General features: G+C 35.1%; 1 protein-coding gene across 1 annotated transcript; it reads left to right on the top strand.

Moving 5' to 3' along the window:
• Positions 1-4,851: 4,851 nt before the first annotated feature.
• Positions 4,852-18,309, top strand: LOC136804212 (neuroendocrine convertase 2-like). The gene is made up of 6 exons (XM_067060914.1): positions 4,852-5,473; positions 10,065-10,311; positions 14,981-15,102; positions 15,400-15,516; positions 15,651-15,956; positions 16,327-18,309. Exons 1-6 carry the CDS (start codon positions 5,068-5,070, stop codon positions 17,466-17,468), a joined length of 2,340 nt encoding a protein of 779 aa, XP_066917015.1. The 5' UTR covers positions 4,852-5,067; the 3' UTR covers positions 17,469-18,309.
• The last annotated feature ends 724 nt before the right edge of the window (positions 18,310-19,033 follow it).

Below are 19,033 nucleotides of genomic sequence, written 5' to 3'. Positions count from 1 at the left end.
CATTTGATAATAATAAAATGAGAATATAAAAATTTCATTTTGATATTTTGGAACAGCTTTGGCTTGGACGAACAGAGAATTTGAAAATCATTAAACGAAGATATAATACACGCACTGTCTTCCACAGCAAGTTTCGATGCTTCAATCAAAGAATTAGAGCAGGCGGCCCTCAGAATGGGAAGGCGTTTTAATTTTAAGGAAACTATTGCTTCTGAAAAATAACTTGGTAAATTATTTGTCACCCCTTCACCGGAAAATTAGTCCAAAATAATATTTTTCACAAAATTGTTTGATAAAATCCTAAGCAAGATGATCTAATCAGCAAGCATTTTCTCTTGCGTTTTCTTGGGTGCAAAGAAATAAAAAAACCGGCTGGAAAAACAAAACTTATTGATGTCATCGGTCGATCGAATGAATACACCTTTTCCAAGTTAGTTCATCGATTTTTTTCGACCTCTCCAGTTTGAAACGAGAACTTGATACTTTTAAAGCTTTTGGTGATACAAAGTAATTTTGAAAATTTGAGATCAAAAGCTTTTTCCGTTCCTTCTTTATAGCTGTTTTAATTCCTTTGTTTTTACGGTCAAACCTTACCCTGAGTATCAGAGGTTAAGTTTTCAAAGAATATATTAACCTCTGAAGACCAATAATATAAATTTTATCGCGCATGTGTCAATCTACAATCATGGTCGAAAAATAATGAGAATTCCGGTTATTTTAATAGTTCTGGCGAGAAAGTCGATTTTGGGCTATCTCTTTAACTTAAGCGAATATTTCAATTTGGGAGGGGTTGGCTGACTTCCAGGCTATATTCTGAGCCTTATTGGACTATTTTTGAACTTTTGGATCCTCAAATCCTAAGGTCCTGAGTCTTAAGTCTAGCATTAAAACTCAGAGTTAAAACTCTACCCTTCAAACCTACTTTAGAGCACTTACAAATTCGATCGTGGTTTCAAAACTTCCCGGTGGATTTCCCTTTTTTCTCAAATATTACGACCATGATTGTAGTCACTGTAGAAAGAATCAAAGATGAAGAGCAAATATTACCTTATTAATGTCTAGCAGACTGTATCAGTATGCAGTTTACTATTTACGAATTCCCCAGAAACCTCCAAGTGTAATTAAAGTGAGTTACTTTCGAAAAAGAAATCTTTTACATAATTAACAGTAATTACTAAACTATTAATTGCGGAACGACCGTTTTGAGGGCGCGAAGCGCCCGAATAGGGAGTGTAGCATCCTTTCTCTAGATCTGCGCGTGGCGTAAAAAAATCTGTATATGTACGAAAATTTCTGAAAATGAGCCGGTGGGATGGCGAAATATCGACTTTGCTTCGTGTTGGATGGGGTTAAAATTAGTTTAGCACTATTTGAAGTATTTTTTTCATAAATTACTTATTTTAATAGAATATAATCTATGTTTTGAGTATTATAATGTAAGATCTTTTATGAAAACTGCAACTTTTGTACAAATAATAGTAATAGTACCAAAACTTTATCTCCTTTGCTTTTTTCCCGCTTCTTCCAGATGTCTGGGCCCAGTCTTTTTTTCTGCGTTTCATTTTCAAAACAACAAAGATGGCCCTGAAAAGCCCCTGAAAACCAACGAATCTCTTCGGTTTTCGAGGTGCATGCATTAACTTTTGGACTGATTATGGCCCATTGAAAGGTAAATCTTCATTCTTTTTCACCTTTATAGTTTCAACTACCTTTGGAATGTTACATTAGTACTTTTTCTTTGTGTTGACTTTTTTGTATTAAATTGGATTTCATTTCACAAAACAACAAACAAAATGTTTTTTTCTCGGCCATGTGTTTCATGGATATCATATGGCCATGTTTTCTTTCCACAGGCTTATTTTTATTCATATGGGTCGTGTGCTTATTTCATTTTACTCTAACTATAATTATTTCCATCTCTTTTGTCTTCAGGGTTCAGGTGTGAAGGAGCTTGATTGATGTGATGGGTGACTTTTACCGATCGGCCGACTGGCTGAATCAGCAGTGTTTCAGAGTTTTGGTGGGTGAACGTGCACAACAAAGAAGCAGCATAAAACCAAAATATACATAGCATTATGACTGTATGAACAGATTGTGATTGATGGAGAATAATAAAACGGTCCTGCTGAATATAAATTGTGCCAGTTCCATGTTATTCCGTGCAATGTTTACGAGACAAAAGCGAAGACTGTACTGGAAAACAGAATCAAGATGATAATTACCAATTACTAGTTGCTATTTTCGTCATTGAAGATTTCTTCAATATTTATTCGATAATGGAATCATTTTGATTTGGCTTGATTGATTGTTGATTCCATTATCGCTTGCTGACTCTCGAGAGATTTTTGTTTAACATTGGAGCTTGATCATCATCAATTAGAATAATGCCGATTTAAATTTGTACGATAAAGTGATAACAAAAGCATGATTGATGATGACTTAGCCCAAAAGACAACTTAAATGATAAAAGTACCTATATGTTACTTTTGATGCTAGCTCGAATATATTTTCAAACAAGATATCTTTCACAAAAAAGTGTTTTTTACTGGCGAATCAACTTATATTTTCATAAACTCTTTGACGTGAGATTGTAGATAACGCTTGTTTTTATTACCGCCTAATAAATAGTAATGGCATTACTTTAATATACTTATATGAATTATAGAAGTTTTTGAATTTTATTCTGCAAGGCACAGAGGCAAGGTTCTTGAAAAAATTAGTTTGGACTGGTTTGGATTGATTTATAAATGAAACATTGGGAACAATCTCTTTTGCCGAACACACAATATCGCAAAAATAGACTCACAAAAAGACAAATTTCATCACGCAAAAAATCTCACTATTCTTGATAAGTTACTGGAAATTATTGCTAGGCTGCTGGTTCCTTTTCGGAAAATTGATACTACATTTGAAGTGAATGATATCATAAAGAGGTAGCACATTTTGAGAGATTGTATACTAGGTTCTAATGGCTGAAAAGCTCAAGATCATCTTTCAAACTACGCACTATTTTCTTTTAAATTTTGAAGGGAAATGTATAATATAATTTTTGAATTGTTGATAAATTTGTCTTTGTAAAAGTTTTATAGAGAGCTAAGTAATTGTTTCAAAAACTCACAAAAAGATGGGATAAAAGTCTTTAAATTTATTCTGATATACTACCAGCCTAATATCTTTGTTGTTGGTCATTCAGCCATTGCACAAGAAACATGTGTTCTTTTTTGTCACTTGCACTATTTTTTATAAGAACCAGTAAATTTTTTTAAAGGTTTGGCTGTCCTTTTTTGCACTTTGAGCCTGAAATTGTTTTTGAATTGCTCAAAACCCGGCGTATTTAATTTTTGAGCCTCGTATTGTTCTTATAAAATTCTTATAAAAAAAAAAAGTTCAGTTGGAAAACATTATCAATCCGATAAAAGTTTGACTTATAAAAATAATTTGTTAGTGTCGAAATTTCTTCGCTTTGCGAAAACGGAACGGTCGTTCCGCAACCCCTTTTATGTTGATTATGGAAATGTCACTTTAATTGAATCGAAATAATAGACAAACTTTATGTTATGATTCTCTATCACTGACTCTTTTTTAAAAAGCATTGATGGCTTTTTTAATTGTGTTTTCAACGACGGGAATAAAAATATCAACTTTGAACTTCATCCAAGATCTTGGATGTTCGTCATGGTTACTTATTTGTCTTCATTGATTGCGCGCTGAATAAAATCTCTATTCGTCGGCACAGCGTCGATATATGATTTCGACTTGTGCTTTTCACGGTAGCTTAAAAGATATTTTATCCTACCGGGCCTCGTTTCTATTACGTTTCCATGGGATACTTTTGTTTAAGAAAAAACTTTAAAATTGAAATATCTAAGGAACCGAAAGAGTTTTTAACATAATTCTTTTTTTGCTGATTTTGTATTTCGTAATAGAATCTTTCTAAATTAATTGGAAGTAGAGCAGGGTTTTGGAATAGTGTTTACTTTTTCAAAAAGTCGAAATAAACTCGGGAAAGGTGTATAATCGAAACGGAAGTAGGCTGCGCGCATCCCCAGAATTTATTTTGTTATATCAAATCATATCCCGGGGGGGGGCACTCGATCTGAAATCGACCATACGTTCGGCCCAAAATTTGGCTTCTAAAATCGGACCCTTACAGTGCAGTGAATTTCCATGAAAAATCATACCCTTACAGTGCACTTTTTCCAAATTTCTTGCCCGTAAGGGCGAAAATTTTTGCAATTTTCCAAGAAAATGTGGAATTTTTCCTCCAAAATTGACCAATTTTGTGATAATTTTACCAAAAAATTGGTCTTTTACCAAAATTTCCTACCCTTACAGTGCAGTTCAGTGCAGTCTTGTAATTTCATACCCTTACAGTGCACTAGCTGAACTATGAAAAACCTACCCTTAAGGGCCGAACGTCTGGTAGGTCATTTACCTTGAGTGCCCCCCCCGGGAATCATATCAGTCAGAGGGGATGCATGCAGCCTAAATATAAAAGTATAAAATAGAAAAAACAGTACGGGTAACGACCCAGGAAAATTTAATTGTATATATATCTTCTTCTTTTGTGTTTAGTTAAAATAATTATCATAATATAACAGAGTATAACAAAGTGCAACATTCTAAAAAAAAAAAAAATCCAAAGCGGAAGATACATATCGTGCGCTCGCTTTGCTCTCACGAGAAGAAATCACCGGGCAGGGAAAAATCGGCTCCGGAAAGTAAACATTGCTAAGATGACGAAACCATTTAACTGCCTGATTTAAAATTTTGCCTTGGGTCGATGATCACTATTTGGGCGCCTTCTGGAGTGCCCGGCTCAAAAAGTCTAGCCGGATTTGTATATGATTTGACGAATCGAGTGGAAAATAAAAATTTTGGTGCAAACAAGTTTCAAAATCACAATCTCCAGTCACCTTTGAGGGAAAGATACAAGTTGAAAGATGACCTAAATCAAAGTAAAGACTTTAATTTCAAAGAGTAAAGGCCACTTGGCCTGATCCGTTTTAGTTTGATTTATTTTTTATCTGCTTACACACTGATCTACAAATTTCATATATTTTTATTATGAAATTTTTGGCTGTTGTTTCTTCTTTGAAATGGCTTATTTTACTTTGTTTGTCTGTAACGATAGCTAGCCCGGATGATGAATTCCATGACTCTATTGATGGAAGTCATGTATATACAAATACATGGGCTGTAGAAATCCAAGGAGGAGCACGCGTTGCAAGAGACGTGGCTGAAAATCAGGGCTTTCATTTTCATGGACCACTTGGAAGTATTGAAGATCATTATATATTTGAAAACAAAGATGTCAACAAAAGAAGTAGAAGAAGTGCAGATGATCACCATCAAAACCTTAAAAGCCACAAAAATGTTTTGTTTGCTGAGCAACAAAAGATTTTGAGCCGGAAAAGAAGAGGATATGTTGAAGATCCCGATTATCGACTTCAATGGTATTTAAAAAATACTGGTGAGTTAAATTTCAATCAATAAATATTTTGATAAATTTTTATCTATTGCTAGTTCAATTGAATGATTAAAAAACTCCAGCATTGGGCCATTCCAGAATTTGTCTGTAACAGGGGGGCGGACGACACAGGATTTCCAAGGGCAAAAGCTTTCGCCAAAATTCGAAATTTCCAAGGCGAAAGAAGAAAATGTATGAATTTCCATGGCAATTGAATTTAAAAAGGTAAAAAATTGTGGAATTTCCGATGCATTTTGCAAAAGTACATGGATTTTTATCGGAATTTCCGACCACCACTGGAAAAGAAAAATTATTTCCGAGGCTAGAAAAAATTAAAAAATGCACGTCTTCCAAGGGGGGTAACAAAAATTTTCTGAATGGCCCATTAGGCTGGGATCACAAATACTACCGTAACTTGGTCTAATGTTGACATCCCTCCTCTAAATTCAACACCCTTTTCTAGAGCTGAAAAATTAAAAAAAGGTCGAAATTTTTTAATTTGCTTAGTGGAAAGGGAGGAAAAATCTTTTTCAATCACCGATTCCGACTTTCATATTATTCCTATCTCTAAAGAAGGGTGTCAAAATTAGAAGACGGATGTAGAGATTAGACCGTCTTACGGTATAACTTGTGTTCGCCCAGGCGGTGTCAAGCGGTGTCAATCGAACGAATCGAATGCCGAATCAATTGAACGCAATCGAATAATTGCAATTTTCATAATAATTGCAATTCGATTGTTAAACGCAATCAAATCGCAATCGAATATCACCCGATTTGCTGTTTAATCGCTTTGATTATGTTTAATTGTATTTGATTACGATTGATTGATTCAATTGTATTAGATTTTATTCGCTTTGATATGGTACTTAAGCGCTCGGCCGTCCACGCTAAAAAGCCCAAACGGAGTGATCTAATTTAATTTAATCTCAATAAACTCATCGAACATAATCGTAATTGAACGAAATCAAAGATTAATTGAATATAATTGACAATCAATCGGACCAAACGAACATAGTCAACTATCAATTGAACTAAGGCGAACCCTAAAAATATTTTTGTTTCCGGTCCACCGGGTGACGAAAAAAACACTCACCCGGCCGGCCGCAAAAAAATTTTTTTGCTAAATTTCGATCCCAAAACTCGATTTTTTAAAGCACTCGTAGAAGTTAAAATGATGGTCTTCTTTACCTTAAATCTGTAGTAACTTGACACTGCTACAGGCTTCGGCATAAGAAAAATTCACGTGTGATCATCGCACGCCTAGATTTTGATTTACGGTGGTCTAGGCGTGCGATTATTCAAATACTTAATTTTCATCGTTTATATTTTCAATTGTGTTACAATATCTCTAAGAACTGGCATTCTCTTTCATTTTGAATATTTATCTTCAATTGCTAAAGGCTCCTGATTACGAAGTGAACTTTTTTGAGAAAAAAGTAGAGTGAGAGAAACATTTCCCCAATTTTTTAAATCCTCACTTTATGAATGTTTCTTTTTATTTTACTCACAAGTCAGCATGATTCCTTTTATAAAAACAAAGCTGTTTACTTACTGAAAATTCCCCACTTTGTGAATGTTTCTATTTATTTTACTCACAAATCAGCATGATTCTTCTATAAAAACCAAGTTGTATATAAAAAAAACATTCTTAAAAGTTGAGTTGCAAGCAAGAATTAACAAATACAATGCAGGGTTTAGTTTGAGATGAATAAAATTTCATTTATATAACAATGATCAGGATAACCCCTTCATTCCAAGTGATTTCTAGGCGTGCATTTTACAGTAGAATATAAAATATCACGTGCGATAAATCACCCGCCTCAAAGACTGATTCACGAAAGTTTTCCAAACAAACAAACAACCCTAACCCTAACGATGATGTACGAAAAAAAAATGCGGCCGGGTGACGACGAAATAAATTTTCACCCGGACGGTGGACCGGAAACAAAAATTTTTTTCGGGTTCGCCTAATCTAACCTTACTCGAACGCAATCAAACACAATTGAATATTACCCAGGAATCGGCCGTTTGACGTTATGTTCGACAATCAAATTGCGATTATTCCATCATGTTCGATTGATTCAATTTTTGTTTGAAGTTTTTCGATTGACACGTTTGCTTCGTCTGAGGCGGCAATCACAAATATTTTAATTTTGCGTCCTCGTTGGGTCTAAAAAGTGAGTCAGTCAGTCGGTCGGTCGGTCGTAAAAAATTTCGGGTTTCCATTTTTCCTTCCATTTTTGGAGTGCATTTTTGGAGGAAACTTCCAGCCAGCCAGCAGCCAAAACAACCGCATGTAATGGGTGGTTTAAATTTATGACCTTTGAACACTGTCCGACCCCATAATGGCGCATGTAATGATAAAAAAAGTCAAAATGCTGCGCATGTGCTAGAAATCGCTCTCAAAAAATCGGCAATAAAAAAATTTTTGAACGAAGGAAAGGTCATTGACAGAAAAAGTCAGACAAATTTACCAACTCACCAACTCAATTCTACTCAATTTTTGAGAGTCGGTCGGGCGACGCGAAACAAAGATATTTGTGATTGCCGCCTGACCGACTGATAATTTTTCTTACTTTTCCGAATCTTTGAGTCAGAAAGTTGCAAAATTCTCAGAATTAAATCCAATTTTATCCATTCCATCCTTCGCTTTACCCGCCATCTTTTTTCAATTTTGATCGCACAAGAATTCAACTTCACCACATTTGAACAAAATAGGGTTTGCATCTCGAAATCCAAGGACCGCTTTGAAAAACCGTCTATGTAAACACGGCAAAACAGCTGACTGTTTATTTTCGATTTCTGATAGATTTGATTTTTGCCAGACTCATAGTTTTAAAATCCATTTTTCCAACGTTTTTTCACCAACATTAAGTTGAAATACCTCCATTTAAAGCATGTTCAAAGTTCACAATAACAACTTTCTTTTTATTACGGAAACCAAACAAGTGAGAAGAAGTCATTTAAAACTAAAAGTCAGTGCTCCGTGGTTGTGTAATCCATTTTCACAGTTTTTTTATTCTACGTCATTTTATAAACCTCTTTGAAGAACGTGTCACTCAATAAGGAATTTTATAACATTTCATGACAGATTAAAAAGACAATTAGAAAACGAAAGTTTCTTCATTTTTCATTTTCGCATTTATGGGGAAGAATGAAATTTTCAGAAGATGCTTTATTCGATATAATGATTCCCATTTCCGTAAATACGTGATTCCCCATGGTTGCAAAATGGTAGCTATGGGTAATTCCTTTGTTCTTTTGCTATTTTCTTTTGTTCTGTGTGAGGTAAAAACGCTTTGTAAATCAAAGTAATTCAACTAACTGACCAACCGACTGACCGACTCATTTTTTTACCTAAAAAACAATGTGAACACAAGTTATTTGTGACCGCAGCCTTAAAACAATGACACATTAATGGACATTTTGCTTTTTCACGATACCGTTTTATCTCTAGTTATAATTAGACCTTTTGCTATTTGACTCGTAACCCAAAGAATGCAGTCCTCTTCAGGGTTACATTTTTTAACAAAATTTGCATGAATTTCCAACAAGATAAGCCCCAAATTTCTCTAACCTCAGTAGCACACCTCTGTTGGACTGCAAATTAGTATTCTTGAGTCCTGGAGTTCTATATATGGAATTATGGGCTATTTTTAAAAGCTTTTACATATAGAAAGGAGAAAAACCAAATCAAAGAGTGTTTTAGTTTTCCCATTATGATACTTGATAGGGTTTCTCACCATATTCTGCATCTTATACTCTCTGGAAATGACAATATTTCTCAAAGAAGCTTTTTTGCATACAATTTTATTTCAGACTGTCTAAACTTGATTAAAGATTAATGCTAATGTTTCGTTCCTCTTCTTTGAACACTCTTCTAGAACGTAAATTCTATTTAAATTGATATTCATATCTTTTAAATCTTATAGTGTGATTTTTATAAAAATTCTTGAAAATGTGGTTTCTTATGCAATATAATTTTGCTGGTAGATTTAAAATAATCTACATTATAATAATCTCTTCTATTTTTAAAGTTTTCATGGATTCAAAATATTGATTTTCTAATACTGATTTTTCAAAACAGCTTAATTGGAACTATCACTTTTTTCGATTGATTTTTGACTCTCTTGCTTGTCATAGCATCAAAAACAGTCTAGTCAAAGTCTTAATGTTAATAAAATTTATGTACTCAGCCGCAATTCTGACCCATAAACCTATAAAAAAGAAACCAGGTAACTCAGAGGGTTGAGAAAGATAAATCTTGCTCAAAGAGTAATAATCGAGCCTCCTAGGGACAGTCTTTATCAGTATGCATGGTTTTAAGTTTTATCCTAAGGTTCAGGGGGGTGTAATTTTAAAATAATTTTATGGGAACACCTCCAAGCCATTTTAAATTATAGTTTGGAATTGGAATTGCTACTAAGGGGTGTCCAAGGAGCTTGCCTTTGAGGGGATCAGCTTATTCAATAACTGTATATTGCATATCATTGTAGACATCCCAGTTTATGAAACTTGCCTTAAAAATGGCAATTATGTTTGTTTCATAGATGAAGTCTTCTAGACTTTCAAAATTCTTTTTTCATTCATTTAGGTCAAACCAAGAGTAGATGTTCACAATATCATGGTTACGAATCATTGGATATTAATGTTGCACCTGTTTGGGAGAAAAACATCACCGGTCAAGGTGTTGTAGTATGTATCCTTGACGATGGTCTGGAGTATACTCACCCTGATCTGAAACGGAACTATGAGGCACGTGCAAGTCATGATTATAACGGGAATGATAATGACCCAATGCCAAGATACACATCAGATCGAATCAATAAACATGGCACTAGGTAAGACTATATGGTTTTTCTGTGGCTCTTCTATGGTAGTTGGTCTTTGGCGCTGAAATTTTCATATGAAATTAAGTTAATTATTTGCTGAATGCAAATGAGAAATTTATAGTGATTGTAAGAATGATTATTCAAAAAGTGGTAATTTTTAATGTAGAATGTTGGCAATCTTGTTGGCAAAAGTAGTCGAATGGTAGACTGGAGTCGTTTATAATGCACGTAATACAGTAGTATAGGCAGTAGTTATATGACAATATGATTATTGTTACGGGATTTAGTTTGTATAAACGACTGGAAGAATCCGGTGTTCCGGCCTTTTAGAATTCCCAGCTAGCTACGCAGAAACTTGCGTAGCGAGAAAATAATTTATCAAGCAACAAAAAACTCTCAAAAACAAGATCAACTCAAATGAAAAAATTTTAACACACAAATCAACACATTTTTTTTTTCAAGAATTTTTTTTGAGCGGAAAAAAGTTATAATTGCAACATTGACACTTTTCTTTTGTTTGGAGTTAGTGCACAAAGGTTTCTACACGACTAAAATTGTTCCCTACATTACTTTTTCCTTTATTTCTACTTATGAATTAGTCGTCTAGCTTGCTAGACTAGTCGAATGGGAATGTTTGACATAATAATTTGACTGCGGTCAAGACGATCAACATCTTTATTGTGCTTTTTAGTTCATTGAAACCTGTTTTATCCTTGCTAAGAACTATCTTCTATACTAATTTAGTTTAGAGTTTATGAAAAATTTCTGTAACGCTAGCCCAGTAACATATCAAGGTTTCTAAAATTTGAACGCCGCGGCTGGAAAACCTATCCTCCTTCGATACAAAAAGTCTCGCGCTAAGTTTGACAAGCGTAGAAAACTCGGATTAGAGAAGACTCTTCACTGCTATTTGTAAGCGAAAAAAGTTCTGACGTCAATTTCATGAAAAAGTACTGCGACGTCACAAATTTTCAAATAAAAAGGTGTGGCATTTTTGTTGCACGATTTCGAATTATTTTATATCAACACACGCAACCAAATCCAACATTGTTGTTGATGATTAAACTTCGTCTAACATTATTTAAAAAGGTTTCAATGTTGGTTGCATTGCATATGCGCCGGTCTTAAGCTGTCCGCATGTGAAGCCAACAAGCGGGAAAACCTTCACTGCTCAATCGCAAAGCGCGAGCCTCTCCTTCACAACTAAGGCTTTTTCTTTCCTAGAAGCAACCCTCTCACCGCCTCAGACACCTTTGGGCGTCTGCAACGACGGGTACCCTCGATAATTTTGACAGGGTCACTATGGCATTTCATTGAACACAAACTTCCGTTATCTTAAAAAGACATATCATCGAGGCTAATGTAGAAAGTTTAGAAGTATAATTTTTATTATTGTATTCAGCATTTTAAACCAAAACGATGTCAGGAATTAACCCACATTATAGTATTTTAAAGGCTTTTGATGTGCAACAAGCAAAACCGTTAACCGGCGTTTGCGACGACGGGAACCGTCTAGTTGCCACTAGATGTGTTTGTAGCATTGCAGAAATATGGAAATCTAAATGAAGTGACATAATTACTGACATTCCAACTATATTGCTTTAGGAATTAAGTCGTTGTCATGGAAAGTACCTAATTTTAATTTAAGTTGTTTTTATATATAGTCGAGCAGTTTAATTCAATGATGTTGATCATGTGCTACTAATTAATTCCTTAATTATTGAGATTTTTCTTGATTATAAGTTTCCTGTTTACAAACGAATGCCCCTCCTCGATGTTCTGTAGTGAGAGAAGAAAGTATTTAGTAAATCCTTAAAACATCTTCGGACTTAATACAGAAAATTTTCAATTCCCCATTAGACTAGAATCTAGCTTTTTGATAATTTTTATGACGTAGTGAAGTAGACTAGGAGCGTTTGGCGAGGTCACCATTTTGAGAGAATGTTAAAAATCCAAATAACAATAAAACTACTTGGAGCTCAAAGATATAATCAAAAATGAGAAACAAACATCAATATCAGCTATTTGTAATCCCTTATTCTCAAATAAAAACATCGCTTCATTCTTTTTTTACCTCCAAAAACAACTAAAATCTAAGCAAAAGTATTTTGCCATATATTACCGGGCCATTTAATCGCGCCATCTAGTCTATAAAATCTTTAAGTAGACCCCGGGCTAATTCTCCATGGAAAAATCTGACAGCATCAATTTTATAACTTACCTTAACTTAAAACCTCGTTCTTTTTTTGCACCAAAAAAGCACCTGTTTTTTTAGCAAATATATACTGAGAACAATTATTCCATTTTAGAAAGGGGCCAACCTTTGATCCGTAGCATCTTTCGTGGGACTCAACCGCATGTGATTGGTTCGAAATTATATAGGATTATATAGAATTTTTCTCGAGAGAGAGGGCTTGCGAATTAGGCTGGCAAAAGTTTTTATGGTAAAAAAACTGACGATGTAGGCAAAATTTCTAACCCCGAAAATGATCGATATCATAGTATAAAGCATGAAATTATGAGAAAAAAAAGTATACTGCAACACGTCTTTTACTCAAATATATAAAGAAATCAGGCTTTCGAAGTTCAAAATTCTGTCAGTTAGGGTACGATTGAAGTCAAATTTTGTCTAAAACGTAACAGATTCCACAGTTTTTCCACAGGATATCAAATTTTAAATCGTCATATCTTTCTGTGTGTATTAGTATAAGACCTTTTGTAGTGTACTTTTTGCTTAGAATTTCATGCTCCATCCGATGATAACAATAATTTTTGTTGAATTCGACTTTTAAAAATCGTCAATTTTTTACTAATCTTGGAGGTTATAAGTTTTGTCCCACTCAAAAAAGTCTCAAAATCCTATCTACTTTCGAAAATTTTTTTTTCTAAAAATCGTCAATTTTTTACTAATCTTGGAGGTTATAAGTTTTGTCCCACTCAAAAAAGTCTCAAAATCCTATCTACTTTCGAAAATTTTTTTTTCTAAAAATCGTCAATTTTTTACTAATCTTGGAGGTTATAAGTTTTGTCCCACTCAAAAAAGTCTCAAAATCCTATCTACTTTCGAACCAATCACGTGCGGTCGAGTCCCACGAAAGATGCTGCAGATCAAAGGTTGGCCCCTACTAATTTGCAGTCTTTCTGGAGAACTACTTTAACAGTTAAGGAAAAAAAACAGAACAATATTTGGTTAAAATTGAAGCAAAAGCTTTTCGGTCTTATACCATCATCGTTGCTGTAGATCAATATTTTTAAAAGTTATCTTCCATTTAAAAAAACTAAGTATAAAAGTACATTACTCTGAGTTTCGTGTTTTCACACTACCGTAAATCACCGATTAAGCGCCCGTGCGCTTTTTAAATTTTTCAGGCTCTGAGAGGGGCACTTATTCAAGCGGGGCGCTTATTTTTTTATTTCAGAAATTCGTATATCAACAAATTCGGAATCTGCTTAAACTTAACTTCAAAAAAGGATGAATAAAAGAAAAATCCAATAAGAAACAGAAAAAAAAGAAAGCTAAAAGACCTTGATTTTTATTTTTGTTCCAATTTTTTTCGACTGTTAATCATCTGAAGAGAAATTCTTATCCCGGAAATTAGCCTAGGCCACCAATTCGAATAAGCGCCCCTCCCTGGAGGGGGGTGGCTTATTCAAAGGGGGGCGCTTATTCGAGCGGGGCGCTTATAAAATTATTTTAACTAAATGGGGGGCGTTTTTTCGAGCGGGGCACTAATTCAAGCCGGGCGCTTAATCGGTGATTTACGGTATTCATATGTACAAAATGATTGGAAAAAATTGAAATTCGACGTAAAAAGTTAAAAAACTGGATAGTTAGTGCAATAAAACTAGGTAATAAAAACAATGATGAAAGCATTAAAAAGTATTGAAAATAAAATTTATGATTTGTCCGGGGGGACCGATTCGAAGTTTTTTAGAATAAATTTGTTGTTATGACGACATTTAGAAATAAGTTCAGATCTCTGGTTAACGAGATCGAGTTCTGACGTAATTATATGAAATTTTTCTGTGAGACAGAGGTTACATTTTTTTGAGCCATTAACATACGGGTGGGCGTGGTCGATAATTTTCCATGACAATTTCGGCTGTATATTTTTAATTTGTAGGTCCCAAACGTGGTTGGATAACTCTGTTTACGCTCTTTTGGTTTCATATTTGAAGGTGTGTTTATGTCCGTACCATCTTTGTTTGAAGGTGTTTGCTGTTTAGCCCATATAAAATTTTTCTATGTTTGTTTCGGACTCTTCGATTTTGCATTGATAAATGACTTCGTTTTGGAGACATTTGCCGTTTAACGGACAGTCAGTTTTTCTTCTGCAGTTGCATTGTTTGACGTTTAGTGGTTCTGGTTCTGGTTCGTTTGAGTTGAGGATTTTTTGTTATGGGAGGAAATGATGTTTGAAACATTTGGCATACATCTGTAACTAACTTTGAGATTATTTCTGTTATAAAGTTTGAAGTCTGTGATTTTTTGGAAAGTTTTTCATGACAAAGTAAACTAATCTTTTTGCAACATTGGTTTTAACATTTGCACTAAATGGGGGGTTGGACCATATGATATTTCGTTTTCTGTTGCGGTGGTTTTCTGTTGTTTCGTTGCTATAGATAGTAATTATCAGTTTTTTTATAATTCCAAACATTTTCATTTTTCTTCAATCAGATGTGCAGGAGAGGTGGCTGGTGAACGAGGCAATGGTGTTTGTGGGCGTGGTGTGGCGTACAATAGTCGTGTGGGCGGCATAAGAATGCTGGATGGCGAAGTAACTGATGCTGTAGAAGCAGGTACGTTGTAGACAGATTAAAGCCACAATGGTAGGTTCTTAAGATAATTAATAATGACGTCATTTTCTACGATCAAATTTGATCAGGCAATGAAAAATCCCTCAGAATATTCCAAGGAAAAATATGGTAAAAATCCTTTGAAATCGGCTCCAGACATTCAATAGATCCGAATTCAATTTCGAAAAAAAGTTTTCGGCCCTTAAAGGTCCAACTAGGAGATTTATCTGGATTTATTAACCAAAATAGAACTGAGTTATAATTTGATAAAATTGATAATATAATTTCTTTCATTCACAGGCTCGTTGTCTTTTGCGTCAGATTTCATTGATATTTACAGCAGCTCGTGGGGACCCGACGACGACGGTAAAACTGTCGACGGTCCAGGACCGTTAGCTAAGAAAGCCTTCAGAAATGGTATGTTCAAGCAATTATTTGAAATTCGAACTGAAATGATTTTTTTTAATGAGAGCCAAACAACGAAAAACTTCTATAAAATAAATTTTTGATGCCTTGAGTTTCTTTCTAATGGATTTTATTCCTTTTTTCAGGTATCAAGAAAGGGCGTAAAGGGCGTGGCTCTATCTTCGTATGGGCGACCGGTAATGGTGGCCGATACAGTGATTACTGTTCATGTGATGGTTACATCAATTCACCTTTCACCATTTCCATTGGAGCTGTAGATAATTGTGGTCGCAAACCTTGGTATTCTGAAGCATGCCCGGGCACCTTTGCGGTGACGTACAGTAGCGGAGAACCAACGGGGAATCGAGATAAACAGATCTCAACCACTGACTTGAGTGGCAAATGCACGCACACCCATACGGGCACTTCAGCCGCCGCACCTCTGGCCGCAGGTAAGAAAAATGATGGCTTTGATTCTGACGTTTCCTAATCAGTTCATTGTTGATGTTTTGCTTTCTTCCTCCATTTTCGATTTACTGCAATTTTATACAGCTGTAAGAACTTTATCAATAAAAACTATCAAAGTATTATTTGCTAACGTTTACCACAAAAACGTATAAAGTTCCATTCAATCGGTTAAATTTCTAATTTCTAGCTACTGTTCCACAAAGAAAACGAGGTCAAACCCCCCTGCATATATTTCTTCTTCAGAGCCTTACCCCGGATTTTTCACGATATCTCAGACAAACACTAGGCAAAAAAATATGATATGAAAAACATAGTCGATCATCATTTATATATAGTTATTACTGTTTATTTTAGGTATATTTGCTTTGGTGTTAGAAGCAAACCGTAAACTGACATGGCGTGATTTACAACATCTAGTAGCTCAAACCTCTAAAGTCATTAGTCCTGATGATTCAGATTGGCAAACCAACGGTGCTGGACACAAAGTCAATGTCAAATTCGGATTCGGTGCTCTGGACACTAACAAATTGGTAGAAGTTGCATCTAGCTCCGATTGGAAAACAGCTAAGAAACAACACATCTGCGAGACGGATGTCAAAGTTGTTGATCTGTCTAAATCCGGGTCGACAGACAAAATTACTTCCTTTATTGAGACAGATTCGTGCGTTGTCGAGCAAGACAAATGCGTGACCAAAGTGGAGCACGTACATGTTGCTATCACATTACAATTTGGGCGTGGCCGTGCTTATCACACGCAACGTGGAAAACATTCAATCGTGTTGACCTCACCCTCAGGTACACGGTCGGATATCTTGAGACAGCGTGCTCGTGATACGTCCTATACTAAAGGATTCGAAAATTGGGAATTCCTCACCGTTCTACATTGGGACGAATCACCTAAAGGGAAGTGGAAGTTGACCATCCGTGACGCGTCCAGTAAAGATTGGAGTCACAAGGTATTGAAATGGAGACTCAAATTCTCCGGTACTTGTGATATCAAGAATGTCTTCAACATCAAAATTAACGAAACGGAAATTTGTGGAACACACTGCCGCGAAGGATGTCCGTCACCGAACTTATTCGCAACTGAGTGTGTTGATTGTTCACAATACTGTGACTGCACTAGAGGTGAATGCGTTCCAGCATGTGAGCCGCACTTAGAGGCTGATGACAATTTAAGACATTGCAAACGTTCTTTGGAATTTAAACATAAAACAGATTCGGACAAGAAACATACCATCAAGCCGGCTGTTGCCATGCCGCTTTCCGCTAAATTTGCAATCATCTGTTTATCGCTTGTTGTTATAAGCCTCATGGTTGCTGGTATAGCATATTTTGCTGCTAAAATGCCAAGTATCAAGAACTTACCTAAGGGATATCACGCTATGTCTAAGTATCCGTGTGCGGAAAGCACGGGGGCCCAGGAAGGCGAAGAGGAAGAAGGCGAAGAGGATGTTGATGCAGATGTTCACACCAAACTGAATATCAAATCTTGATGTGAAGAGAAGCTTTGTTAATTCAAGCTTGGGTGTATTTTAAGTCTGCAAATGCTTGATTATGAGAGATTAACACCTATAACTCTTAAAGAGTCTGGGTTCGAGTTTACCAGGAAAGATTGACGTGAAATATGAAGCCGGTTGATAGGTATTGATAGGTATATCGCTGAAAGGTGGATTAATGAACAGTCAACATGATTTCAGTCTACATAATCATCATCATCTCACTTCGTTGAAAAACATGACGTAGGCTATCGAACGCCAGAATCACGTGTCTTCTTGCCATGTTTTGGATAACTTTCCTCATTCGTATGCGCAAGACCAATATTGCACTCAAGAATAAAGCAGATGAGATGGAGTTTTTATAAGATACTTTAATAATTGGTCATTTCGAAGTAATAAAAATGACGCGTTCTTTAGAAAAAGTAACAAAATTGTTTTATTACTGGTTAACGACCAACCAAATCAAATAACAGCTTGTAAAAACTCCATCTCGTCCTGAATAAAAAATGAAACACAATCCATGAATAAATATTTCTATCTCTAATTCTCTTTATTTATGGATTGTGTTTCATCCTTTATTTGATCAAATTATTGTATTAAAAATGTTTGATGAACAAGCGAGACGAAAAATGTTTGTACTAAAGTCCTCTTTTTTATTTCGACGTTGGGTGGTTTGGTTTATGCTTTACACCCATCAAATTTTACACCATGTTTTTTATCTTTTGTTACACGATCAGTTTAATTGCGTTAAAAAGACCTTGTTAGTGTTATAACTATTTTCGTATATATGTATTTTGATAATAAGTATTTAAGAAAATGATTTTTTGGCATAACCTTACTCCCTTAACTCGCTTTGCCCACTTGACGATGCAACAACTCCGCTTAACTTAAGGTTTTTGAAGTACACACTTCTCGAGATAAAATCAGCCTCAATGGAATAATCTCTTCAAACAACAAAATATCGTTTTCAATTTTAATACAAAACCGTAATCGCTCGCAAACATTAATTATATCTGACGACGTTGAAGTATAGTAGCAACTCTCAAGTCTTTGAGAACGAGATTCACAGTTATTTTATGGATTTCGAGAAGAGCGTTTTCTTGTTTGGATATATTTGTTATACCGTTACATCCAATGAAAGGTTTTGCTAGTTTGAGTAAAGAAAACGGTTAGAGTTAATTTCATACTCAAAGTTTTGTGCCATCCAGGATGGCAAACTTTCAGTGGAATAAACGTTCTATGAAAGAAAGGTTTTGATTGTGGTTTTTTTAAGATAATGAGTTTGGCGCTAGAGCCTCTACCAAAAGTACATTAACATATGAACAAGTAAAACTTGACCTGTATCTATTAGTTTTTTCTACATTTCTTAAACCCCTGCATTCAATACCGTACCAGTCGGGATGGGCGAGCTGTTTTCTTTTTGTCAATTGTAACTTAAAGGCATTTTAGCTTTCCAGACGGAAGTATTTTGTCCTTATTCGCCTCCCCTAAGAAACATCAAATCGTATTGTTTTTTTCTAAAAATGTATTTTTGTACAATTTCATTGATCAATAATAAATGG

The sequence above is a fragment of the Clytia hemisphaerica genome, unplaced genomic scaffold, assembly GCF_902728285.1.
Source record: "Clytia hemisphaerica strain Z4C2 unplaced genomic scaffold, Clytia hemisphaerica genome assembly, whole genome shotgun sequence".
NCBI lineage: Eukaryota > Metazoa > Cnidaria > Hydrozoa > Leptothecata > Clytiidae > Clytia > Clytia hemisphaerica.
This window is presented reverse-complemented; position numbering and strand designations above follow the sequence as displayed.